At 54.1% G+C, this 26,015-nt stretch overlaps 1 protein-coding gene across 3 annotated transcripts; it reads right to left on the reverse strand.

Moving 5' to 3' along the window:
• Positions 1–589: 589 nt before the first annotated feature.
• Positions 590–25,645, reverse strand: LOC104558768 (proton-coupled amino acid transporter 1). Of its 3 annotated transcripts, none has more exons than XM_062002746.1 (11): positions 25,586–25,645; positions 20,576–20,723; positions 20,151–20,241; positions 18,935–19,023; positions 18,604–18,699; positions 17,832–17,916; positions 15,969–16,187; positions 15,650–15,748; positions 14,034–14,200; positions 6,326–6,495; positions 590–3,667 (listed from the first exon to the last, which is right to left on the reverse strand). In XM_062002746.1, the coding sequence occupies exons 2-11, from the start codon at positions 20,716–20,718 to the stop codon at positions 3,399–3,401; spliced, it is 1,428 nt and encodes a 475-aa protein (XP_061858730.1). In that variant the 5' UTR covers positions 20,719–20,723; positions 25,586–25,645; the 3' UTR covers positions 590–3,398. The 3 variants fall into 3 exon arrangements, with proteins under 3 accessions (XP_061858730.1, XP_061858731.1, XP_061858732.1); XM_062002747.1 differs by having other exon boundaries at positions 25,568–25,616; XM_062002748.1 differs by lacking the exon at positions 25,586–25,645 and adding an exon at positions 25,439–25,494.
• Between the last annotated feature and the right edge of the window lie 370 nt (positions 25,646–26,015).

The following is a 26,015-nucleotide window of genomic DNA, read 5'->3' on the forward strand; positions in this document are numbered from 1 at the left end:
AGCCACAGCTTCTCAAAGCGTGGGCGGGATTCTGCTCTTTTGCTCTCTCGGGAGGATCAGCAGCAGCTCATACCAGCACATGTTGGGCTCTTTTTTTTCAGCTGTAGCCCTACTTTTGGCATAAACCTCACTGCTGGGTCCCAGGACACAGCCAAGAAGCCCAGGCACAGCTTTGGTGAGGCAGAGAGAAGAGTCAAGCCCAGTAAGCCCATAAAGGCTCTGCCCACAACCTACTCACACAAAATGTAATCAGAAGAAAAACGTCAATTTTCAGAGCAGCAAAGCTAAAAGGCTTTTCTTTGAAACCCTCAGCAGAAGTCCTGTATGCTGCTGCTGCTGCTGCAGGGGTGGGGAAAGCACAGGGTCTGCCCCTGGCTGCCTCCTCTCCCACAGACTGCCCCCCATCCCCAAGCCCTTGCGCTTGGAGAGTATTTGCAAAAAAAGAAAAAGAGGGAGTGAAAAATAAAGAAGAGATGAGTTCCAAAAGCTGGAGCATGTCTACTAATGCCACACCACTGCCCAGCACAGCAGAGGCCCAGAGTTTTACACCTGTCATGGAAGAGAAACCCTCATCTCACACCCCAGAGCCTTTTCACGTAAAAAATAGATCATATTTATTGATTATAGATCCATGATCCAGGTGCAGCACCAGCTCTCCCACTGGGCAGCTGCACACGCTGACAATACCCATAGGCACAAGACATGTACACCAATCATCTCTATATTTACACAAACAAGTCTCCTGGGTTACAGAGCAGCCTATGATACACAAGCGACAGGTTTCCCTGTTCACCGAGCCCCGTGTCAGGTCCCCCCGGCTCGGCAGAGGATTAAAAGAGAAGAACCGCAATTAAAAAGTCTAATGCTGCTGGGATGTCTGTCATTCTGGGACATGGCAGTGTCCTGGGAAATGAGGTCTGATTGCAGAGTGAGTTTGGATGCGAGGAGCTCCCCCAGCAAGCACACTGATGGCCAGTGCTGAGCTGGGACACGGCAGCTCTCCAAAACGTGGTCACGCCTTCTCATAGGGTACTGACAGAGCTGGGAGCAAGCATCAGACAGCCCCTGCTCCTCACAGCATGCCCTCCTCTGCCAAGGAAGACATTTCTGCCAAGGCCAGGTTAGATGGGTCTTGGAGCAACCTGGTCTAGTGGAAGATGCCCCTGGCATGGGGGTAGGACTAGATGATCTTTAAGGTCCCTGCCTACTCAAACCATTCTGTGATTGGAGTCTCCTTCTCTGGAGGTTTCCAACCCACCTGGATGTGTTCTTCTGTGACATGATCTAGGTGACTCTACTTTAGCAGAGGGATTGGACTGGATGATCTCTAGAGTCCCCCTCCAACCCCAACCATTCTGTGACTATGATGCTACAATTCTGCCCTCAAAGCCAACCCCTAAGGGCCACACTGGGGTGAGTACGTAGCGATGGATGTGACTATTGCACTTCTGCCACACCCAGCACACCCTGGAGCCCGCTCCCAGACCTGGGTGTTTGCTCCCTATCCCCATGGCATCCTCGAGACGGAGGAGCTCAGTTAAAGCTTTGCTCTGCTCATGATGAAGCAATGGCAGAGCATACCAAAACCTTCACCAGCACAGACTTGGAGACAGGGTGAGCACCAAGAGATGCAAGTGAGCACATGAGGGGTTGGAAAGGAGCAGCAACGCAGCACAGACCTACCCTGCACCTGGCTGTGGGTCCATGTACTGGCACATGGCACCCACAGCAGAGCCAGCAAAGGGAACACAGTGCAAGACACTGAAACAGCACACACTGGAGAGGCAGGGACACTGCTGTGCACTGCCCTGTCCTCTCAGAACCACCAAAAAAAAACCCCCAAGCCTCACCCATCCTCCAACACAGATGGGTTGCAGCCACTCGGGGCTGTGTTCCCCCTACTTTCCTATCACTGCCAGCAGCCTTTGCCCACCCCTAGGAGCCACAGCTGCAGTGAGCTGTGGGGATGAAGGCTCTCAGAAGGAAGCCACCACGCTGCCAGCGTTCAGGAAAGGCTGTGTTCACAGGGAGGGGTTTGGCTCAGACATGGGGTTCAGAGGGGTGTCTTGGCCAACATCTTTCCGCATCGCTTGGAGAAGACACCCCACAGAGGATGCATTTGCTCTCTTGTCATTTTAAAAGATAAAAATCCAGCAGAAAGGCAAGGAAACTCTAGGCAAGAAGCTGGGCTTACTGAGAGGAAGGAGAATAGCAGTGTAGTGAGGACTATTCCCCCTCAGACATGCACCAGCCACAACACAAGAAGCCATGGGAGCACAGGGAGAAGCACCAGAGAGCTGCATCCTACCAGGAGCTGGGGCAGAAGCAGAGGGTGCTGAGGGAGTGGGACCAGGAGATAAAGGATTAAAAAGAAATCTGATGAGGGTTTTGTGTATGATTTGACATTCAGTAGTGTCCTGCAGAGGCAACCAGAGCATGCTGGGCCAGCTCAGAGGGCACTGTAAACAAAGTGATGCATTCCTATGGCATGCAGACAGCATGGGGTGACCCCAGGGACATCCCCAGGGACAGCCCAGCCCATGCAGGGAAAGAGCTCCCAGCCAAAGGCAAAGGGCTCAGACCCTCCTTACGGCAGAGCCTGTTGGCTCTCCACACACCTCAGTTCTCTAATGCTCCCGAAAGCCACGTATCGGCTCTGTGCGCTAGACAGGGGAAAAAAGTGTCACTACTAAAAGCGTGGGTCCAGGGTTCAGCAAACCCTGCCAGTGCCCAGCTCCTGGCCCTGCTCAGCCCCTGAGGAGGCTGCAAATGGGGATGGAGCACGGCAGGAGCCAATGCCCGTGACTGGGGGGCCCGCTGCGGGACAGCCGGTGCCCTCGGATGCTCCACACCTTGGGCCCTGCCTGCCCTCCCCCCAAGGCTGGGGTGAGGGAGCAGCTCCACGCTCTCCAACCTGAGGTTTCTCTGTTGCTGTAAAAATAAAGTGCTGAGGGATTAAAAAAAAACAAACCAAAAAAACCCAAAGACAGACTGGCACAAAAAAGAGCAGTCCCTGTTCCCTGTTCCCTGCCCTGACTGAGGCACAGGGGAAACACGGAAAGGGTGAGAGTTAAAAATGAATTAATCACTAAAATCTGCATCTCCAGGGCTCCTCTCCTCTCAAAGGGACTATTTACACAGGTGCCAAGGGTGCTTTTTTGCTGTATCACCTGCCAAAAAAGCCCCTGGGGAAGGCACTGCCCTGGCCTGGCTCCCACCTCCCCAGCCTGGGACCCCGCTGTGGGCAAGCGGCTGCAACGGTGGGCAGCCCCATCCCACCATGGTTCCAAGAAGGAGAGGGGACAGCACTGCCAGGAGAGCAGCCCAGAGCAGCAGCACCAGATGCCCGTGTGCCCCCCATCCAGCATCCATCGGGGCTGGCAGGGCAGGGGGCACTGTCACAGCAGCAGGGCCTGGGTGCCGTTCACCACAGTGGCACTGGGCGCTGCCAGCTCAACCAGCGCCTCGTACGTGCCCACCACGAAGCCCACAAAGCCCAGGAGGCTGATGAGGATGTCCTTGGTGATGGTGAGGGGGTGCATGCCTTCTCCATAGAAGGTGGCGATGTCCAGCAGCGGAGGGAAGATGAGAGCCAGGGCGCTGCTGCTGACCGAGCCCACCAGCGAGATGACCAGGTCCAGGCGTGGGATGAGGACGGCCAATACGCCTGCAGAGGGACAAAATGTCAGTGCTGCCACGTCCCAGGCAGCAGAAACCCACCTCCCTTGAGTCAAAGCAACTGAAAAACCCACCGTGGGGTTGAATCACGCCCCTGCCCTTTCCCCCAACACAAGAGCTGTGAAGAGGTGGCTGTGCATTTTTGCACAGTCCCAACAAGGGACTAAGCTGTGGCATTCAGGAAGGACAGGCACACAGACCAAATCCTTTTTGTCACCACAGGCACCTCCACAGACAATCCTCAGGGCTGAGGGAAAGTGACCTAGCAAAGAGATGCCACCAGCATCCCCAGCCTCCCTCATGAGAGGCAGCAGGCCTGCTCCACACACCTGGGGAGCCATAAAGCCTCAGAAACCCCATAAAAGCAGGTGAAGAGAGGAAAAAGCCAAATCTCCCCCCACCTCGAGTGAAGCCCTGTGGTTTGCACGCGTTTAGAGCTGCTCCAGCAGCGCAGCACCTGTGGCACAGCCCCAGGGAGAACATTTGTGAGGTGAAAACTGCAGCCAAGGAAAATCCCCCTCCAGAAGATTTCTGACAGCTCAAGCTTAGCAATGCAAACACCAGCGTACCCCTGCTCCTGCTTTGGGCCAGGGGAGGACAGAGGAATGGTGTCTTCTCCTCCCAATCAGCCCACAGCCTCTATCACCTCTGGGCTCCTTTTGGGGCACTACATCTGGGGAGCAGACGGAAAATAAAGGGTCAAGTTGCCCCTCAGCACACTCAGACACCAAGTGAGCTCCCCACTCACAGCTACCTCAGCATTCCAGGGTGATGTTGCTGCTTTTTTTCTAACGAAGTCTGAGGAAAAGGCACCTGCTGCCATCTGGATAAGCCTAGAAATGAGCCTTCTCTGCACATTGGAGAGAAGCAGCACAGGTCCCCCCGCTGCTGAGCCAACCCAGAGGAAGTTTATCCCAGATCTCAGCCCTGCACAGAGCCAAAGGAGCACTTTGCCACATCTCTGCTGGAAGCAGCATCCCCACTTCAGCAGCCTGTGGGGAGAGCAGCGCTGCTACTGCCAACAGCACCCTCAGCCCACCCCCAGCACTCTCTTTGGACTCAAAGTAAACAAAATTATTAACCCCCCCCTCTAAAGCAAACTGACTGAAGCCCCAGCTGCAGCCCTCAGCCTCGGGGGCAACGGTCTCCCTCTCTGCAGCTACTAATTCAAAGGGTTTTTAAGTGTGCTGGTTTTGAAGTCTGAGCTTAAAAGACACGCATACACCAAATTGCATCCTCTCTTTGGAAGCCAAAGCTGGGATGAGGGCTTGTTCTGCGGCCACAAAATCACCCGATGAATATTCATGCAACCCCCCCTAATTGCTTTTATCCTCACCAACAGCCACAAGATCTGACATGGAAGAGTGGGGGAGGGGGTTACAAAGGAACCACCATCTTTTCATCAACGCCTCCACTGCCTTTCTACCCCCACCCCATCACTGCAAGGCCTGGACCCCTGGCCAGGCACAGCCCAATGCCCACCAGAAGCTTTGAGACCAAGGTGGCCAGAGCATTTGGTCCAGCACAGCAGGATTTCACCCCTGTGCCATCTCTCCAGCTGCAGGTGCTGAAGCAGAGGGTGCTCCAGGAACTCAGCACAGAGCAGACAGGGCTTTGCCCACCCATGTTAACACAGCACTTCTGGCCCATGGTCAGCGACAGCCCAGAAACCAGCAGCACCCTCTTCTCAGCCAGCTCCAGCACCCCTGAGTTAGCACCACGCTCCTCTCAAACCCAAACCAAAGCCAGCTGGGACACAGGGCCAGGCCCCTGACACTCAACTCCAGTGCATCAGCAGCATCAAGCCATGGAGACATGCTCTTTTTCAGCAGATGACGCCTGGGAGCTCAGTGAAGCATCTCAGCTGTACTGACCACACCAAGGATTTAGCCTTCAGGCACCAAAGCCAGCCAAAATCAGATACGCCTGTGCCTGATTGGCTCCACACCTCCCCCAAAGGTCCATCAGGCTCAAGCCCAGCAGCCTGCTCCATCAGAGCCTCACTGCAGGCACCAAACACCACAGAGAGGAAGGGACCACATGAGGCTGACGCAGCCAGACTTGCCCTGAAGCACACTCCACACCCCATGGGCACGCTGGGGCTCTGGCTATGGGCCACATGCCACTGTCAGCAGTCTTCTGCTGTGTTACACACTGTAAGGACTGTGTGTGTGCACACTCTGTGATCCCTTTGCAGCCATGCCCCTGTCACGAGGAGCCTGGCTTCACACTGCTACAGGAAACAGCCTCCAGTATGGGCTGCCTGGGCAGCAGACCGGGTGCTGGGAGTGTGTCAGGCAAAGCTTGATGGGACTCAATGGCCCCCAAAAGTGTCAGGGGGACCCCAGGCCCAAGGCTCCACAGGCATCTGCCACCTCCAAATGATGTAGGAAGTTTATTACTCCTCCAGTGACAAGATTGGTCAGACAAAGAGGGGGCAGAGGACCATTGCTGCTGCTCCTTAGAGGCCACCCTGGCTCACTGGCTTGCATTAGCAAGCTCCAGGAGACTCCCTGCTGTAAGGCCTTTGGCAGCAGGGCCAGAGGCAGCAAGGTGAGTGGCCAAGGCTCTCAGCACCCCCAGCCCACAGTTGGAACAAGGTGCCACATCCTCGTAGGGGAATTTGAGCAAGCTGCTTTGTACTCACAGGTCAGGCCAACCAGGGCCATCCTGAGGAGCAGGTTGACCAGCCAGCCCCAGCGCTCCGACACCCGGGCCACGAGGGGAGGGATGATGATCTCAGCGGGCACATAGAACTGCAAGGCATAGGTGATGAAAATGCCAAAGGAGAAGAGCAGCTTGACAGCTTGGTACAGCCTGCAAAGGAGGAGGAGACCCAGTGAGACACGCTCTCCCTCCAGTCCCCACGGCATCAGCGGCAGCAAGCAGGAGGGGAATGCTCTGCCAAGGAGGACTTCTGTGTGCCGGTAGAACTCTCCTGGAAAATGAGGGGTTGTGCACTCAATCCACAGGGAGCTGTGCTGAGGTGTCTGAGATGCCGAGGGACATGGGTTAGTGATGGGTTTGGCAGTGTGAGATGAGTGGTTGGACTCAATGATCTTCAAGGTCTTTTCCAACCAAAATGATTCTATGACCTTTCCTGGGCAAGAGACAGCAAGGAGACATTGCAGCCTCTAAGGCATGCTAACACATGCCTTCATACCTCATCAGAGGCTTTAGACCTGGCTGTATGTAAGCAGTGCTCAGGCCAGGAGCTGGGCCAGCAGCCTCTCAGGTGCTGCTTCCCTTTGGGGAAACTCCTGGGCACATATATGAAGAGCTACTTGAAAAAAAAAACCAAACCACACCAAACAAATCCCTGTTCTGCCCCTAACTCATTGAAAGGCACAGGGAAAGCTGAGGTGTCCTTAGCCAGGAGACCAGGAGCCTTCCTCAACAAGTTAAGGCACCTACCAACCCTTGTAGATGCTCACTGCCCTTAGCTGCACAAAGTAACAAGTCCTCCAGGTACCTCACCATCCCTATGGAGGGATGGAGGCTCCATATCACCCTCTCCCCTTGACCAGGCTGGACTCTGCAAGTCTGCAGTGATACAGGGTGGCCCTCTTCATGATTGCCCCTCGCAAACAACATCCAAATACTCACTAGCACTGGTACTGCCAAGAGCCTGCAATCCTAACTATTGGCCAGTGACCCAGAATGAAGTTACATCCATCACCCACACACAGAGGTTCCTCACCTTGACCTTCGCTAACATCCACCCTCTGAGCTGAATGAACTAAAATTCCTCCTTTTCTCCTATTTGTAACCAGTTGGATTTTATTCTCCATCTTAAAACAAGAGATGATTTTCACTGTGAGGGTGAGAGAGCCCTGGCACAGGCTGCCCAGAGGGGTTGTGGAGTCTCCTTCCTTGGAGGTCTTCAAGACCCACCTGGACATGTTCCTATGTGACCTGATCTAGGTGAACCTGCTTCTGTAGGGGGGTTGGACTAGATGACCTCTAAAGGTCCCTTCCAACCCCTACCATTCTGTGATTCTATGATAAAGAGATGAAGAACATACTCGAAGGGTCTGATGAGCTGCAACCACGAATATTTCACAGACTTTTATCAGTGCTTGGCTTCTGAGGACGGGGAAGAGGACAGCACTGCCAGGATAAGTCTAGGCTCACCAACCAAAGGCAGTGCAAATGTCACCTGCAACTCAACCTCCTCCATCAAACAAAAAAGAGCAGCTATTTTTGCAAAGCTGCATAATACATGTTGGGGGCGGGGGGGGGAGAAGACAATTAAAAGAGCAATTTGGGCTGAGGAGAAGAAAGGCAGAGTGCAGACAGGCTGCAAACAGCATCTTAGGCTCACTCTGGGTCAGATCTCACCACATCTCAGATCCTACAGCGATGCAGTGCACGACCAGTGTGGCTACAGGAGAGAGTCTGTGGCCACCTCCCAGCCCCATCTCTGCCCTCAGCAGCAGAAAAAGGATATCTAGTTATACCACATATGGTTCTGCCCACTCCCCAAGGCATATTGACCAACCAGGAAACGAACCCTGGCCATACCACTTGGGCAAATACAAAGTGGATCCAAGATGAGGAGGGATCTGGCTCCTCATGCCTCCTCATAACCCCTTACCTTCTTTGGGCCCAAGCCAGTGCCCCTCTCTCTGTTGGCTCTCTGCATCCAGCTACTAGAACAACAATCTCAAATCAGAGAAGTCCAAGTGGCCACATACAAGACAACTTTGAACAGCAGTGGCAGAGTCTGGTGGAGTCAAACATTTGCCACAATGACGAGAGATGGAGTTAGGGATCATGGAAGTGAATGGGAAGAAGAATCCTGCCCACCTTCAAGAAGGAGGAGGGAAACTACAGGCTAATCATCCTCACCTTGATCCCCAGCAAAGCATGGGCTAAGTCATCCTGGCATCCCTTCCAGGCTCAGGGTGAAGTGCCAGCTGGGATTTGCCAAGGGGCAATCATGGAAATATCCTCCCTGGTGAGCTGTATGAGCTCTCAGTGTCCCAGAGCATGCTCTCAGCAAGTTCCCAACAAGACTGAATTGGAAGGAATGGCTGACACTCCTTGGAGCAGCAGCTAAACAATCTGGAAGTGTTTGTGGGCAGCAATCTAACCGTGGGCCAGCAGCAGGGTGTTACAGTAATTAAGGTCAATTATGTAACACGCTGTGATAGCAAAAGCACAGCCAGCAGGTTAAGGGTAAAGATTACTCTCTTGTTTGGAGCTTGTGAGCTGCATCTTGAGTATTGTGTCCAGTCTCGAGACTCCAGGACAGGCACTGACCCACCAGAGCAAGCTGAGTGGAGGATACTAAGATAGTTGGGACTGGAGCACATGGTATGTAAAGAGAGGCTGCAATATGGGCTCCATCAGCCCAAAGGGAGGTTAAGGGGGATGTTATGACTGTCTTCAGCTACCAAAGATGAGGGCATAGAGAATCACATAATCTTAAGGGTTGGGAGAGACCTCAAAGGTCATCTAGTCCAACACCCCTGCCAGAGCAGGGTCACACAGGAACTCATCTACGTGGGTTTTGAATGTCTCCAAAGAAGGAGACTCCACAACCCATCTGGGCAGCCTGTTACAGGGAAGAAGTTTTTCCTTGTGTTTCTTTGGAACCTCTTCTGTTCCAGCTTGTGCCCATTGCCCCTTGTCCTATCATTGGACATCACTGAGAACAGCCTGGCTCCATCCCCCTGAAACCTACCTGCCCTTTATGTATTTGTAAACATTACCAAGGTCACCCCTCAGTCTCCTCCAAGCTGAAGAGCCCCAGCTCCCTCAGCCTTTCTTCATAAGGGAGACGCTCCGCTCCATCATCTTTGTGGCCCTGTGCTGAACTCTCTCCTGCAGCTCCCTGTGCTTCTTGAACTGAGGGGCCCAGAACTGGACACAATATTCCAGATGTGGTCTCACAGGGCAGAGTAGAGGGGGAGGAGAACCTCTCTCAACCTACTGCCCACAGCCCTTCTAATACACCCCAGGATGCCATTGGCTGCCTTGGCCACGAGGGCACATTGCTGGCTCATGCTCACCCTGCTGTTCACCAAGACCCCTAGGTCCCTTTCCCCTCTAACAGTTCATTCCCCAGCCTGTACTGGTACATGGGGTTATCCTTTCCCAGGTGCAAGACTCTGCACTTGCCCTTCTTGAATTTCATTAGATTTCTCCCAGCCTGTCCAGATCCCGTTGAATGGCAGCACAGCCTTCTGGTGTGTCAGCCACTCCCCACAGTTTAGTATCATCAGCAAACTTGCTGACAGTGCCCTCTATTCCCTCATCAACGTTGTTAATGAATATATTGACAGTACTGGTCCCAGCACTGACCCCTGAGGGTCTCTGCTAGACACAGGCCTCCAACTAGACCCTGTCCCATTGATCACCACTCTAACAAGTTGTGAGAAGCCAGAAGGCTCTTCTCAGAGTGGCATGGCAGAAGAACCAGGGGCAATTACACAGAGAGCTGGATCCCAAAAGGGCAGTTAAGCACCAGAACAAGGACCTGGAGAGGTGGGGAACCTCTCTCCTTACTGATATTCTTAATTCCATCTGGCCCTGCTTTGAGCATGTGAGCAGACTCGATGACTTCACAATGCCCTCCCCAACTTAAGTTATCTTGTCATCCCATAGAGAGCCTAAAGACAGAGCTATGGCAGTCTTGAGTGCACAGTAGCCTTGAGCCACCTGCCCCACCACCTCCATATCTTATCAGGTCTTCTGTTAAGGTATGCTGTAAAGCCATAAAGTGCCCCAGGGCAATCCATAATTAAGATGAAATAGCTACAGAATAAGGTTGGATCTCAAGCTTCTACAGGTCAGGGACCAGGATAAGCTCAAAGGGTATTTTTAATACCAAGAGAAAGAACTGTTCAAGCAGTAACCCTGATCCCTAGGAAACACGGGGCGCCACCGGGCCCTGGAGAGCCATTGCTCTGTCAACCACAGCAACCGCCCTGCTTAACCCAGGGAGTCAGGCCAGGCCACCCCAGGCCAGCTGCAAGAGATGGCACACCTTCCTGTCACCATAGGCTCTGCCACAGCCTACCTCTCCCCGGGCCACATGCAACCAAACATCTTGCCCCACACTACAGCATTTCTTCACTCTTCAGATGGTGGGGTGAAGCAACCCTTCCGAGGCTGCGAGGAGGGATTTCTGCACAGCAGCGAGGGATTTCAGAGCCTGCGGTTAGACCTGGGCACTGGGAACCAACACACTCCTCATTTGAGGAAGCTGTGGTTATAGAGAAATAAGGCTGGAAAAGTCCTTACTCATCCCATAGCTCAACGATTCCCGACACCTTCATCAAATCTGCTCTAGAGAGCTGCGGGTGATGGCTACGGCCAAGTGCAGCACCTCGGCCACCACAACCCTCGCCTGTTCTCCCAGTGCTGCAGGCAAATCCCACCACTTCTCACTCACAGCCTTTCCAACCAGCTTCTGCAGCCCAACACCTTTTACTGCCGGGAAGAAAACCCGCAGGCAAGGCAGGATGAGCAGAACACCCATTTCGAGAGCAAGTCCTCACCCATCACCTACAGTTTAACGCATGGGAATGCAGCGGTCAAGGCTTTTGCCCAAGTATCCCAGCCCTGGCGTTACATAACTCATTTCCAAGTCCAGTATTTACAGCCTCCCACAAATGTTGTTCCAGGAAGAAAATGTGCACAAACACAGGGGTGTTTTACGTTGAGTCACAGCAACAGCAGCACACCTTCCGCAGAGCCAGCCCACGGGAGCCCTGCCACACACCCAGGCTGCCAGGGCTCTGCTTCCAAAGGGCTATTCCCTTCTCCCCACCTGAAAAGCCCTACAGTGATTTTCAGAGAACTACTGGGACAGAAAGAGTGGATACTGCTAGAAACATGCATTTGAAGTAGGGTCTTTCTGTGGCCTGGCAAGCCATGGAGATCTCATTACTCTCTTCTAAGGGGATGGCATCCTTTAGAGCAAATAGAGTTGAGATTTCCCACAGAAGCCCCTGAGCAGCACTACAGTTTCTACAAACCGTGGTGTTACCTGACGTCCTGCAGAGCCCAGGACCTAGATCTGACCTGCTTTTCATCTCCAGGAGAAGCAGCAGCATCTCATCCCCTTCATACCTCACTTTAGCAGGAGGGATTCACACCTACTGTGCTTGGCACGGTGGGATTCAGATCTGCCTACAACACAGGCACCTTTTCCCACCAGCCCCATCCCTCCACACTGGGAGCAGGGCACTGGCAGACCACCCAGGCCCTGCAGGATTTCTGCACATCAACACCCAGTTCAGTCACCACATGGATCCAGCATGAATGCAAGTCTATGCACTCAAATTGAAAGAAACCCATGTAGCAATAGCTAAAGCAAACCTAGGTTGTTTCCTTAAATCCTTGCCTTCTCCAGAGCCCCAGCTGCACAGCCCTACAAGGTCAGCACACAGAAGCCCACCAGCGAGTCAAAACATGAGTTCTGCTCAAATGCAATTAATCAGCGGGGAAGAGGCAGCGAGTCACGCCACGTGGCGTTGGGCAGCTGCTAACAATAGGGAGGATGGGCTGGGGTGGGCATCCCACCACCAATTCTCACTCTGGTCTCTTGCAGGGTTTCAAGCCAGCAGAAACATCAAAGAGAAACTGTTGGACTTCAGAGTGCTCCTAGGAAAAGCTGGAGGAACAGTGTTGATGCAGGACAGCTTTCCAAGGAGCCTCATGGCATCCAAGCCAATGCTCAGCCCCAGCTCCACACCATGAAGCAGTCCCTCCCCAGCTCCTCCTCACCATCAGCACTGTGTCCTGCCACACAGACATCCCAAAGCAGCATAGCTTCACAAGAAGCAACAGAAATGTGGTTTTTTTCAGGACTTTCTCTAATAATCCCAAGCAGAACAAACTGGTAAAGGCATTTGTTCTCCATATTTGCATGCTCCACACTTCTTGCCCCAAAGGCAAAAGAAACCACTTGCATTTCTCCTCCAGGATGAATACAGAGCTGTGACACTGAGCAACCACCTGCCCTCAAGACAGGGCAGCACCAGACCCAGCCTGCTGCTGCAACAGGCACCGGCCTGGCACAGGGGAAAACCAGTCTCTGGGGGTACAGGAACAGGTCAGGCCACGTGTGTCTCACAAGGCTCCAGCCAGCAACCAGAGCATTGAGAGGCCTCACCAGATCCCAGGGAAGGACAGATGGGGAGCTACAGAGCTCAGCCCCCACGGGAAAGATCACAGAATCCCAGAATGGTGGGGGTTGAAAGGGACTTCTCATCTAGTCCAACCCCCTGCTAAAGCAGGCTCACCTCCATCAGGTCACATAGGAACACGTCCAGGCGGGTTTGAAAACCTCCAGAGAAGGAGACTCCACACCCTCCCTGGGCAGCCTGTGCCAGGGTTCCATCACCTCAAAAGCAAGTAAGTTTCTGCTCACATTCCAGTGGAACTTCCCGTGTTCCAGATTGTGCCCGTTACCTCTTGTCCTGTCACTGGGCACTGCAGAACAAAGACTGGCCCCATCCTCTCGACATCCACTCTTTAGGTATTTATAAGTGTTGATAAGGTCCCTTGTCAGCCTTCTCCTCTCCAGGCTGACAGCCCCAGTTCCCGCAGCCTTTCCTCATAGGAAAGACGTTCCAGTCCCCTGATCATCTCGGCAGCCCTCCACTGGACTCTATCCAGAAGTTCTCTATCACTCTTGAGCTTGGGGAGCCTAGAACTGGATGCAGTACTCCAGATGTGGCCTCACCAGGGCAGAGTAGAAAGGGAGGAGAACCTCCCTCGACCTGCTCAACACACTCTTCTTGGTGTACCCCAAGGAGGGGGTATCCTCACAGCACTAGTGCCCACAAGCAAAGCACTGTCTCAAGACAAGCTGCATCCAGGCACCATGCAGAGCCCAGGAGTGGAAGTCTGAGCTCCGGGGCTGCAAACAAGGAACACATCCTACACATGGAGATGTCACATCTCACCCCCTCTGGGAGCTCCTAGCCACGGGTTAGTTTTCCATGTGCTTCATTTGGGGAAGAAAACCCATTTTTGCACAGTTTAACAACCTTCTGATACAGCTGCATGGGGTTTGTGTTAGATACTTGTCAGCCAGAGCACAGCTTAGACCTCAAAAAGACACCAAAGGCTCCAAGAAAAAGGCAGGAGCTGCACCTAACCAGGCAGGGGACACCAAGGAAGCATCCTGAGCAGCAGAGCCAAAAGTCAGCTCAGACACCACAGCAATTAGACTCGGCACCCCGTGTATCTAACAACCCTTGTCAAGCTCGTTTGGCTACAGCACAGTTGACCCTTCCCCAAGCCCACCCAGATTAGCTCTCCTCAGGAGCAACCTCCCCCACTGTCCCCTCTGCAGCCTCCCTGGCCGGGAGCCCCTCCCTCAGGCCAGGACTCACCAGCAGTTGGGCAAGTTGAGCGTTATGCTGGCCTGGATGCTGGCCCCAAAGCGCAGGTAGCCCAGGAGACCCATGCTGATGTACAGCAAGGTGACAATGGTCATCCCCACATAGAGGATGACTGGGAACTGCCGTGGGTTCTTCATCTTGTTTTCCAGAGGCAGCACCTGGGAGAGGAAGAGGAAAATGACAGAGGAGCAGATTGACCCTGTTCCTCTGTACCCCCTCAACTCCTGAAAGCATGAAGGGCAGCCCCATGGCCACACACAGACTCCCATGCCAAGGGATGGGAAGGTCACACCCGGAACCCAGAGAACCCAGATGAAAAAACAACTGGTCTGCGGTTCCCATCTCAGACCTTCACGCTGGGCACAGCAAGCCTCCAGCAAGGCCACTCCTGTCCTCGCCTTAACAAAGGCATCCGTCCCCTCCTCTCAGCAGGAGCTGTACCCATTGGTTCCTACTGTGTTGGGGCAATGCCAGCCACCCCATACCTTGGTGGCATTACACCCTGAACCCCAAAACAAACATCACAGCCATGTCCATTGCAACAGGTCCATGCTGTTACGTCATCTTCTTTTCCTCAGCAGATCCTGGGAAGACCAAGGTACTTTCTGCTATCACGTTTGTCTGGACATATTTCAACCAGGCAGGACCATAAAAAAAGGGAAGTACAGAGGCAAACCCTTCACCTCTATACTACTAACACTTGTTTCCAAATATAGAGCTTCAGCAAACATTTTTATAGGTGTCCTTTGATTTCAAGAAGAGATACAGTATCAGAGCTGATAAAGAGGCAGGACCAGAAAAGCTTTTGCTTCTCCACCTCCAAGGCACGTGAGGAAGAAAGCATTTGCTTCTCACTGCCAGGAAAAGCCCACTGCTCTGGGCACAGCACCCGGTAAACACTTCTACTGGAATGGATTTGGCCCTCTCCAGCTCTGTGTTTACACAGACAGCTTATATTAAGAGATGAAAACATTTTTTCCTCCTTTGAAGGGAGCTCCCGGAAACATCCCACAACATCTTAGGGAGCCATTAAGTTCTCCACCCACCCATCCATCTTTCTTCACAGACACAGACAGTCTATTTACAGCATCTTGCATGAGAGGCACATGCAAATCCAGTCTCACAGCAGGCTGGGGCCACACAGCTGCCCAAGGCAGATCTCGGGGCCTCTGCAGCAGGGTGGGAAGGAATAGATCACATTTTTGTGTCATGCTTTTTGGGCTCCCACTTAGGGCAACTTGAGGATCCAGCCTGGTAACAGGACTCAGGACAATTCCTCGTCTGTGGGTGAGGAAGCAGAGCCAAAGGCAGCCACCAGTGTGATTCCCAGCAGAGCAATCTACTGCCAGACACAGCTACCTTCAAAGCAGCAACCAGCCTCTTGAGTTTTGGAGCACGTGCTCCTCCAGTCTCAGATGGAAACAACAGGGTTTGACCCAGGAGATAGCCTAGAGACTAAAGCTAACAGCATCACCCAGAACTCGGGCTGCTATCAGAGGAGTTCATCTGCAAATACAGCTGCAACAGCAGAGAAGGTCCTGGAGCAGGCCCGAGCAGGGGATGAGCCTCCTGTGCAGGCAGCCCCGCTGCCACACGCCCAGACTTACCACCCCGATGCCTTCAAAAGCAAAGACCGCCGTGCCAAAAAACAGAGGGTAGGTGTTCCAGGCTGCTGCTAGAGGCAGGTCACTGGGATCAGGAATATCCTGGAAAAAAAGCCCACGCAGAGCTCAGGTGCAGGAAGGATGGGGAGGATCTGGCCTACTCCCTGTCATAGGCCCATGCTGCAGGGAAAGCCCTGTAGAGCACAGGGTAACCACCAAGGGAGCATGCAGCACCCCATGGCACCCAAACACCCCCCGCCAAGCCCCCTCCACCTGCCAAAATACAGCACAGAACTGGCAGAGAGGAGCTGCACACACTTACCCTGACAACGTACTGGTAGATGACAATAATGCTGACAAGCATGGCCATGTTGGCCAGCATGGAGAAGATAGACAGGACCTTCAGATTCTGGATGAATGTGAGCAGCACCACGAAAGGCAGGATAGAAACTATATACAGGCGAGAGTCCATGGTGGGGGTTGTGGTCACTGTCCTGTTCAAGCTGCAGTCATTGGTGGTTCCATTTGCTGTAGACACGACCTGGGGAAGCACAGGAAGATCTGATGAACCTTGTCGAGCAGCTCTGAGAGCCATGGATCTGGGCAGCCCATCCCAAGTGAGTCAGAATACCACCCCATCAGCTCACTTTCAAACAGAGCTGGTCGAGTCAAACCAAAAGCAACACAGGTCTTTGGAAAGTTTCAAAGTAAACCCTCATTACCTTGCTAGGAGCAGAGGTGCAACAAGCTACAGCACCTGAGCTGAGACAGCAAAACCTGCCTGAGCCCAGGTTCACCGAGCACGTGAACCCAGCAGCCTAGTGTACCAGGGACAGAGGGTGGTTTGTGCAGCCCATGTGGGCAGCTGAGAAGAGATGAAAGGGGCATTAAGTGCTATTAAGTGCAAAGGTCCTTCTCCTCTCGCTGCACCACTTGACACTTCACACCACACACCCTTTCAGTCACCGAGTGCCCTGTTCCCCACGCAAGAGCACCTGGAAGCAACTCCTGACCTCCAGCTCCGCTTTCTTCATGGGAAATCATCCTTTTCTTGGGCAGTCCAGGCCACATGCAGCTCTAGAGATAGTTCTACCCCAGGAACTAGGGCTGAGCCATCCTTCCTAAAAACATGGGCACGCTGTGGGTCACCAACACAACCACGACCAAGCTGGTTTGGGCACCAGGTGCTGTCAGGTAACTGCACCAAAGGGCTGCCTGCAAACTAATTTAACCTGCTCCAGAGCAAGTCCTGCCCCAGAGGGGAGGCTAAAGAGCTTCTGCACAAATCAGCATCATCCAGGGGAGAGCGCAGTGCTGCTCGAGCCCTGGCCTGCCCTGCCTCTCTGCAGCTTGTTCCAAAGCCATTTTCCAAACCACAGCTCTGCCCAGCACAAAAACACCTCACCCAAGGTACCACCTGCTCCCCCTTTAACAATGCTATTCAAAAAAAGGTCCAATCCCCTCTTCCCACCCAAACAAAATCCAGAACTGAAGCTGAGGTGTTCCCCAGCTGTGGCCTAAAAGGGGTTGGATTTGCAGGTTTTTGCAGACTTCCACAACTGCTTGAGAGTCTCCCTGCCTGTGAGGCACAAGCTGGTGGAGGCTGGGAACAAGGACTTGTTATTCCCAGTTTCTTCCGGCACAGGAGCCAGCCAGGAGGTTCAGAGTCTCTGTGTATTTCCTCCCGACACCTGGCAGAAGGAAACTCTTTCCTGAAAGATGTTATCAAGCTCCAGAGCCATGGAATGAGGAAAGAAACTGGGATGCAAACAAGTCCAGGAAAGGAGGAAGAGAGGTTCACAGCAGGTCCTGGTGTCCACACATTCCCACCTACACAGACTATCAATAAGCAAATTAACTGAGGCAGGCAGGACTTCAAAAGCACAGTCCCTCTGTTGTCAACTCTACCCTGCCTTCCCTCACTTCTCCTGGGTGAGAAATGTGGTTCCAGCACCTCTACACATGTTGGAGAAAAGTGTCAAGGACTCTCAGAAAAATCTGCCCTGTTTGAACCAACCCCCTAAAACACCTGGGCAGAGGAGCAGTACCTTCCTGAGCAGCATCAGCCATGGAAACCAGACCTTTGGTGGAGAACAGGGCTGTGACATGGGAGCTAAGAAAACCCAAATGCCTCCAACACCCCTCTGGTCTTTCCCTTGCTCACAAAGGAGGCAGTAAGTCTAACCTGTCTCAGATTGTCAGCCAGAAAGACAAAGTACACGCAGCAGAAGCCCAGCTGAGTGATGATCAGGAAAAGCCCCACTATACGCCTAGAAAACAAAAAAGACCCTTTGTTAGTCAGGTCACACAGAAATAGGAACCTACTTAGGTTCCTTGGAGCTGCACTCAAACACTGCAGTGATGCTGCTCACCCCAGGGGTTGAGATGTGCAGGTCAGAACACGCCCAACTCACTTCTCAGCGATACAGAGAAGACCACATTTCACTCGTAGACCTCTCCCCCTCCCATCCCCTCCACAGGATCAAGACCAGCCTCAGAAGGAAAGCCTTCTCCTTGGATTTTGCATCTCCAGTCTGCTGCTGAACTATCACAGCCAGAGACGAGGCTCTCCAGACATAGAACAGGTGGATGATCCCAGTATCTGATGTACAAAAATCTGTGTCCCATGATGAGGGACATCCACAAGGCTGGCAGCATCCTTGTCAGCAGCCATTAGACACACTCAGTGCCTGAGCCAGCACTGCAGTACACGTTACTCATCCCTTTGTTATGCTGCAGAGACTTATTTCTCACTTATTTCTCTCACTCCTTTAGTACAAATCACATCTAGTTGGAGACAGGACTGGGTCAAAGACCTCAGCTTTACCCCCAGGGGACACTGAGCATTCAGAGTATGTATTTTATGTCATTCATGCTCATCTGCAGATGCAGCTCAGAGGCCAGGCAGCTCTTCTGTCCCGGCTGCAGCACAGGCTGGGGAGCTGAGGAGCAGGTACCTTCCCCAGATGGCATGAGTCCGCAGCCAGGCGCAGGGTGTTGACTCCAGCCCATACATCACCGTACCCCCGTAGTCCAGAAACTGCTTCTGGAACCTGGCCAGAGAAGAAAGAGAGAAGGGACATCACACCATCCCCCTCTGCTGGTTCCCAACGAGGACATCTATGGGAAAACGGTTCCTGTGAAAAGGCTCAGAAGCAGTTCATGACTGGGGATTCAACACAGGCAACTTAGTGCTGGGAGGCTTCAGAAAAACCTCAGGGCTTCTTGGGAGGGAAGGAAGGGAGAGCCATAGGAACAGCAGTGCTGGGAAGGGGAGTTTCTCCTTACCTGGAGCAGAAGTGATGGGCACATTTCACCAGGATGCCCATACAGTGCACAGCCACGATTCCCATCACCAGCAGGCTCAGAGGGCCCAGCTGCAGGGAAAGAGAGGGGGAAGGCTGCACTCTGACGGCCAAAGGCAGAGCTGCACTGTGGGATTTACTTCCTGACACAACTCCACGGGCTTGGCAAGCACAAACACCGCTGGAGGCTGAACCTGAGCTCAGGTGCCGCTCCCGGGAATCAGCTCCCCCGGGACCAAGTAACCCCAGAAAGCCACGAGCTTGGCAGGAATGATGCAAAAGAAGCAAGTTGAGGCAGTGTGGGCATACCAAAGAGCTTCCAGGATTGGTTTTCAAACTGTCTTGCACACCCCTATTGTACCAGGTGACAAAGAGGTCACACTCTAGACAAAGGAAGGAAGTTTTCTTTTTTAATTATTTCCAGATTTCAATCTGAGCAACTCGATCTGCATTGCTGGAGGAGGAAACCCAGAGCAGAGCAGTGAGGAGCCCCCACCTCTCACACAGATGGCAGCTGCTGGGGCATGATGCAGACACACAGGAGCTGAGAGTTGGGACAGGAGCTGGGGGCTGCTATCTGACCTCCAAGCATGACCTCAGCTGTCAGGCAGCAAAGCTGCATCACATCCAGATCTGACAGGGCCAGAGCTGCGAGGCTGAGCCAGCCCCTGTGAGATTCCACACAAGGAAGCCCACTGCCATCTCTCATCACCAGCCTCAGCCCCCAGCTGAAGGGGCTTGTTAGGTGTATGTTGCACTGGTAGGACCCTCAGGAAGCACATGGCATGCTCGGCACAGACCCCCCAGCACAAACCAAAGGTCCTGCCATGGCCAGGGCAAGGAGGTGCCACCCGAGCATAACATGGAGCATTTTGGTGGAAAGGGGCTGATGTGGCAGAGGCCGGGGAGTAAAACCCAGGTTGGGGGCAGGGGCGAAAAGAAACCCAGCACCCTGCCTGACCCCAGCAGAGGAAACAACAGCCCCAACTCACATGCTGAACTCGAATTTAGCAGGAGTGACTCCTGGAGTGGAAAGAAGAGCCTCAGCAGCAAAGAAAGCCACAAGTCCAGGGTGCAAAAGCTCACAAGCCATAGCACTTGACAGGCATCTCAGCAAGGAGTCAAGCCCTAATGCCTGCAGGCTGCCCAGCACCCCGAGGTCACTCTGCCCAGCAGAGCAGGGCTGAGAGCTGCCTTACCAGGATACCGGCATTCTTCACAGCCAGAGGCAGTCCCAGCAGCCCCGTGCCGATGTTCCCCTTCAGCAGATGGATCAGGGTCTGGTACCACCTGAAGGAGAGAAAACACAGAGGTGACGGCCAGCAGACACCCACACCCAGACCACAAACAGCCTCAGCTCCCAGTTCATCCTGCTCAGGATCCAGGCACTGCTCTGAGCTGCTGTGGGAAATGCACACAGAGGTCAGGATCCTGTCCCCTGCACCTGGCTGGGGCCAAGGAAAGGCTGGAGGCAAAGACTCAACAAACAGATTTTGGGTGGACGTTTGCAGAACCGGCTTGGAGGTAAAAACCAGCATCAGCACAGCTCAGCACTGAGAGGAGCCACTGTCACCCCTACGCCATCCCTGGCTGCTGGGAGGGGAGGGAAGGAGGCACCACTCACGTCGTCCCGTTGGTCTCCCCAAAGCGCTGGTAGGACTCGGGGTGGGCAAAGCCATTCATGCCCCCAGGAGGGCTCCCCTCCGGCGTGACGTCCGTGGAGCTGTAGTCGTTGTAGTCCTCGCTGCGGAGGCGCCGAGTGGACATGGTCCCTGTGGAGGGAGCTGCGTTAGGGGTGCCCAGCTCAACACCCCCATTCTCAGGCTCCTTGGGGTTAGCCATCACACAGACAGGCCAGCAAGTACTGCCAGAGCAAGGTCTTCTCCAGGGCTTTTATACAGCAACATGGTCCCGCCCCAGCAATCACAGAGCTGGCATGTCCTAAGGTCAAATGTGCATGGCACGTTTCCACTGGCTCCTGTTGCAGGTTGGTGCCCCCGTTTTGGGCACACCCACGCACAACGGGCTCGGGATCCCAGGGCAGAGCCTGGGTGCCACACGCCTCACATCAGCAAGGGGCCTGGTAGCCCTGCTTTAAGGATGGTGAGCATGGCAGCCCAGACACGGGCATTGGCAGGGAGGGAACACTGGCAGTGCCTCCCACCCCTGGTACTGAAGCCTGCATCCACCAACAGGAACCCAGGAAAGAGCAACTGCTTTTAACCCACATAGAGTTTGCTGCAAGGGAAGCATACAGCACATACAGCTTGCTCTTGCCAGGGAAGGGAAAGTTTCCTAACTTCTCCTTTTCTGCTTTTTTCCTTTCTACTTGAAGGCTTTTTATTAAAAATAATTTTTAAGAGACAAATTATTATGCTCCATCAGGCACAGCCCACGTGCTGACAGCAAAGCACCCACTCCAAAGGTTGCACAGCCACAGAGGTGCCTACAGGACTAAAGGGGCTTCCCAGGATGAGGTACTTGCCCCAGTCAGAGATCTTGCTCCAGTGAAAAACCCAGCAGGCACACCAAGGACACAGACCTCCTGCCTTCAGTCGGAAAGCAGTCAGCTGGTTTGATTCCCACACGTGCTCTGAAGAGCTCCTGCTGCTCTGCACAGCCTGCCCTCCTCTCCCAAAAAAAGCCTTTGCTTCCTCCAGCCCCCTGGCAGCCCCCAACACCCCGAGTGCCCACTAGGCAGAGGCACTGGAGCAGGGGAATGATCTGCCAGGCTCCTGGCACACAGCTTGGTGACACAGTCCCTGCCCCAAGGCTCCTCTGGGGTGTCACACCACAGGCACCACCCCCACCCCGGCAGTCCCAGTCCTCTCCGGCGCTGGTGGGGAGCCAGGATGGAGCCAAACGGAAGCAGTAGAGAAATATCCCTCCCGCAAACGGGCCTGTTTCCTGCCAGCGCTCCTCAGGCAGCCACTGGCTCACGCAAGTGCCCACAGGACACAGCCCCAGCACAGTCCTAAACACATGGTTGTCTCAGCCCAGGCTGCTGAGGTCCTGCTGCATCCCCAGGGCCCCCAGGCATCCCCCCTGCTCGAGCAAACCCGGCTCTCTGCAGCACTCTGCTCTGCAAACCTGGCTGCTATGTGCCCAAAGAGTCAAGAGGCTGGGGAGAGTCCAGCCTTGCAACCAGAAGGGAAGCAGGGAGCTAAGGACTTTGCTCAGCTCTGGATGCTTGCTTGCTCCAGACCCCAGCTGCTCAGGAGCAGTTACCCAGGCCACAACACTGCTTTATCTCCTGCAGCACCAGGCAACACTGGCAGCAAAAGGCAGGTGTCAAGAACCTGCGTAGGTTGAAATAAGAAGAGTTTAATAGAACAAAACAAGTTAAGGAGGAACAATTATAACTACAAATGGGGGAACATACAAGAAGGACTGGTGCATGACGCAGTTGCTCACCACCCAGGACCTGACCCGACCGACCGCTCCGGATTAGCAGCCAAAAACCACGACCCAGGCAGAGAGCTCCTCCTGGCTAGTTCCTCACCTATATTCTGGGCATGATGTCAGGATGGTATCGAATACCTGCTGGACAGTCTGGGTCAGCTGTCCAGCCTGTACCCCTTCCTGGTTCCTCGTAGCAGTTAACTCTATCCTAGCCCAAACCAGGCCATTCCACCCCTTATTCTATACCATCTGCATCACGTCTGGTTTCACACTTTACAGTTGTCTACCACCACACTTCCTCTCCCTGAAAATACGGACACACACAGAGCTATATCGTTCCCTCAATTTACAGGTCGTCCCTCTAAAGTGTCCATTGAGTTAATTTAGTCCCTAACTTCAGGTCTTCATTCATTGTAAATCTTTCACAGCAGGAGAGATGGGGTGTGTGTGAGGAAGGTCACTGCATGCCTTGGAGCTGGGGAGAGTTTCCAGCAGCTTCTTACAGGAGCCACCTTTACAGCCCCTTCCCCATTACCAGAAATAGCTCCACACAAATCCATGACATTCTGCCCCTCGCCTTCAAAAATCGCTTCGTAAAGAGTTATAAAATCCACTCCTCATCCCTCACCACAACTAGAACCACAGAAATGCCCATCAGTCAACAGCACAGCTCATAGTGGTGTTCTCATCCCTGAAGGTGTTTAAAAGATGCACAGATGAGGTGCTGAGTGACATGGGTTAGTGGTGGGTTTGGCAATTTAAGGTGAGTGGTTGGACTTGATGATCTTAGACGTCTTTTCCAACCAAAATGATTCTATGATGTTTTGCCCGTTACCTCTCCCAGTTAGTGTCCTTAACTTGAATTTCATCTCCAATGCCTCAAGCCCCACAGCCTCAGGCCCCACATTGGGAAAAGAACCTGCATGAGTTGAAATAAGAACAGTTTAATAGAACAAAACAAGTTAAGGAGATAGTTACAACAACAAATGAGGGACTATACAAGGAGTGGTGTGTGACACAGTTGCTCACAACCCAGGACCTGACTGACCACTCCAGACCAGCAGCCAAAAATCGCAGCCTGGGCAGAGAGCTCCTCCAGACTAGCTCCTCACCTATATATTGGGCACAATGTCAGGATGGTATGGAATACCTGCTGGACAGTCTTGGTCAGCTGCCCAGCTTGCATCCCTTCCTGGTTCCTCGTAGCAGTTAACTCTATCCTAGTCCAAATCAGGACAGCAGGGCTGGTTTGTCCAACGCAACAGTAGCCTCCAGAGCAGCGGCAAGCCCAGCTCGCAGACAGGTACTCCAGAGGAATCACTCCTGCCCAGCCTCTTCCCTCACAGCCAGGCCACGTAATCCTGCCCTGAACCAGCTCTGCCACGGGCAGGCACCAGGAAGAACAGCAGCGTTAGTTTACACAAGAGAAGCGGTAGAAGCTATTTGTCATCCATGATGCGCCCGAGGGGCAGGGGAGAGACTTGGGAGGTTTTGCCAAGCACCAAGTGCTGGTACTGGGTAAGAGAGCAGTCAGAGGAGGTGCCAGGTTTGGTTCAGGCACAGATATCCCTCCCCAAAGATGGCCTGCACATTATCTGAAGTACCCAACAGCAACATCCTCCAGATAAAACACAGCACAGTTACATCAGCCTGCCTGATAGCACCCTGTGATTTATTCTTCTTTGCCCTCAAGCAGGCCCAGCTGCTTTTTGCTTTGAAGAGCCACAGAAAAGTGTTCATCGTGACTTGCCTCCTTTGTATCTGGATTAAAGGTTGCGTGGCAGCAGAGGGCAAGCACTCAGCTCGCCCACAATCAGTGAGAAGCTGCAAAACTTGTCTGATCCATGCAATGAATATTTCAAATTGAAGCAAAACCCCACTACATCATTTCCTCGTCACTACAAAGTGCAAAGACAGGAAGGGCCACATTCGGTTTCCACTTTAAACCTGACTCCTCAACCACTTTCATGTGCATTTTTTTGCCCCTACACACATGGGCAATTTCATTGTGGTGAACTAAGTACTTAGGAAAACTTCAGGTGGAGGGATGGACGCTGACATCAATTTGTCCCTTAAAGCGACAACCCCAACCAGAAGTCAAAAGCAAGATGCAACTTGCTGCTGACTCCAGCAGCTCTCCCCAGCTGAGTAAGGGCTGCACGCAGAACAGGCAACAGGAAACCTTCCAGAAAACTGAGCTACACAGCAAAACTCACTGTCACTTCCCATCATGTGTGTTGAATCCTTTCTTTCCAAAGCGCTGCTTGTAATCCATCTCAGCGTGACACAAGGGAGAGCCAGCACTGCCAGATCCCCTTCCCCCCTCACTCAACTCCTCTGCCACACCAGCTGCCTCCCTACAGCACCAGTCTTCTCGTCCCTGTGCCACTCAGTACTCCCCACTCATCCCCAGACCCACCCTTCCAGCATTCAGCAGTACAGCCTGGTCTCCCCAGTCTGACTTTTCCTCACAGGGAGGCTGCTCGGCAGAAACATCCCCTAGTCCCTGCAGTTCTCTCTCCATCCCTCCTCCACCCTGTGCCCCACACAGCAACACAGCCATGCCCTGCAGTGTACAGCACGCCCTGCATCCTCCAGTTCACCCTCCCCACAGTGCCACACAGCACCCCACACCCTCACCACCCCTCACACCCTGAGGCACGTTGCAGGGGCTGTGCCTTCCCCACTGCACAGCACCCTCAGTTACTCATGCAGGATCTAAACAGACCCATACACTCGTGCAGACTCAGGGCACCCTGAGCAGGACCCCCGGAGCCCCCTGGGTACCCCCGCAACCTGCCAGCACCCCCCTGCGCCCGCTCGGGCTCCGAGTATCCCACAAACATATGGCCACACACGGGGGCTACCGACACTCCTGAGCTCCCCTGAGCACCCATGCGGGCTGCCGGCTCGCTCCTGCACCCTGAGCACCCGTGCCCGATGCCAGCACCCCCGGGGACCTGCGGGCACCCCTGACAGCTGCCGGCAGTCCCCACGCTCTTATGCACCCACGTACAAGGGCTGACAGCGACTCTCCGCCCCCCGAGTCCTGTCAACGTGCCCAAACTCCCCCGAGCAACCGCACCAGCTGCCAGCCCGCTGCCGCCCGGACGCGGCTGTCCCCGGCCAGCCCCGCTCGCTGCCGCCCGGGCGCGGCTGTCCCCGGGCAGCCCCGCTCGCTGCCGCAGCCCCGCTCGCTGCCGCCGCCCCGCACCTCGCCGCCGCCCCGCACCTCGCCGCCGCCCCGCGCTGCGCCGCGCGGCCCCGCCGGGCCCGCTCCCTCGGCCGCGCCGTCACGTGACCGCCGGCTCAGCTGACTGCGGCGCGCGCCTGCGCGCACGGAGCCCCGAGGGCGCTATGGCGCCCCCTGGCGGGCGCCACGGGGGCTGGCGGCGGGATGGCCCCGTCCCCGCGGGTGTATTCCGTGGGCAAGGCCTGCAGAGCACGTCACCGGGAAGAGAGACAGCCCCAGAGCACCTCAGCGCGGGCTGTGCTGTGCCTCCCGAGCGTGGGGGACCGTGTCTCTGTGTCCTAAAGCAAGGCCTGCGAGTCCCTTCTGTGCCCCTCACACAGAAGCCAGCTCATACTCAACTCTTCTGGCCCACAGCATCCTCCACTGCTGCCCCAGCCCCATCATTCTTTTCACTTCCCCCAGCTCAAAA

This window comes from Colius striatus, chromosome 9 (assembly GCF_028858725.1).
Source record: "Colius striatus isolate bColStr4 chromosome 9, bColStr4.1.hap1, whole genome shotgun sequence".
Taxonomy (NCBI): Eukaryota; Metazoa; Chordata; class Aves; order Coliiformes; family Coliidae; genus Colius; species Colius striatus.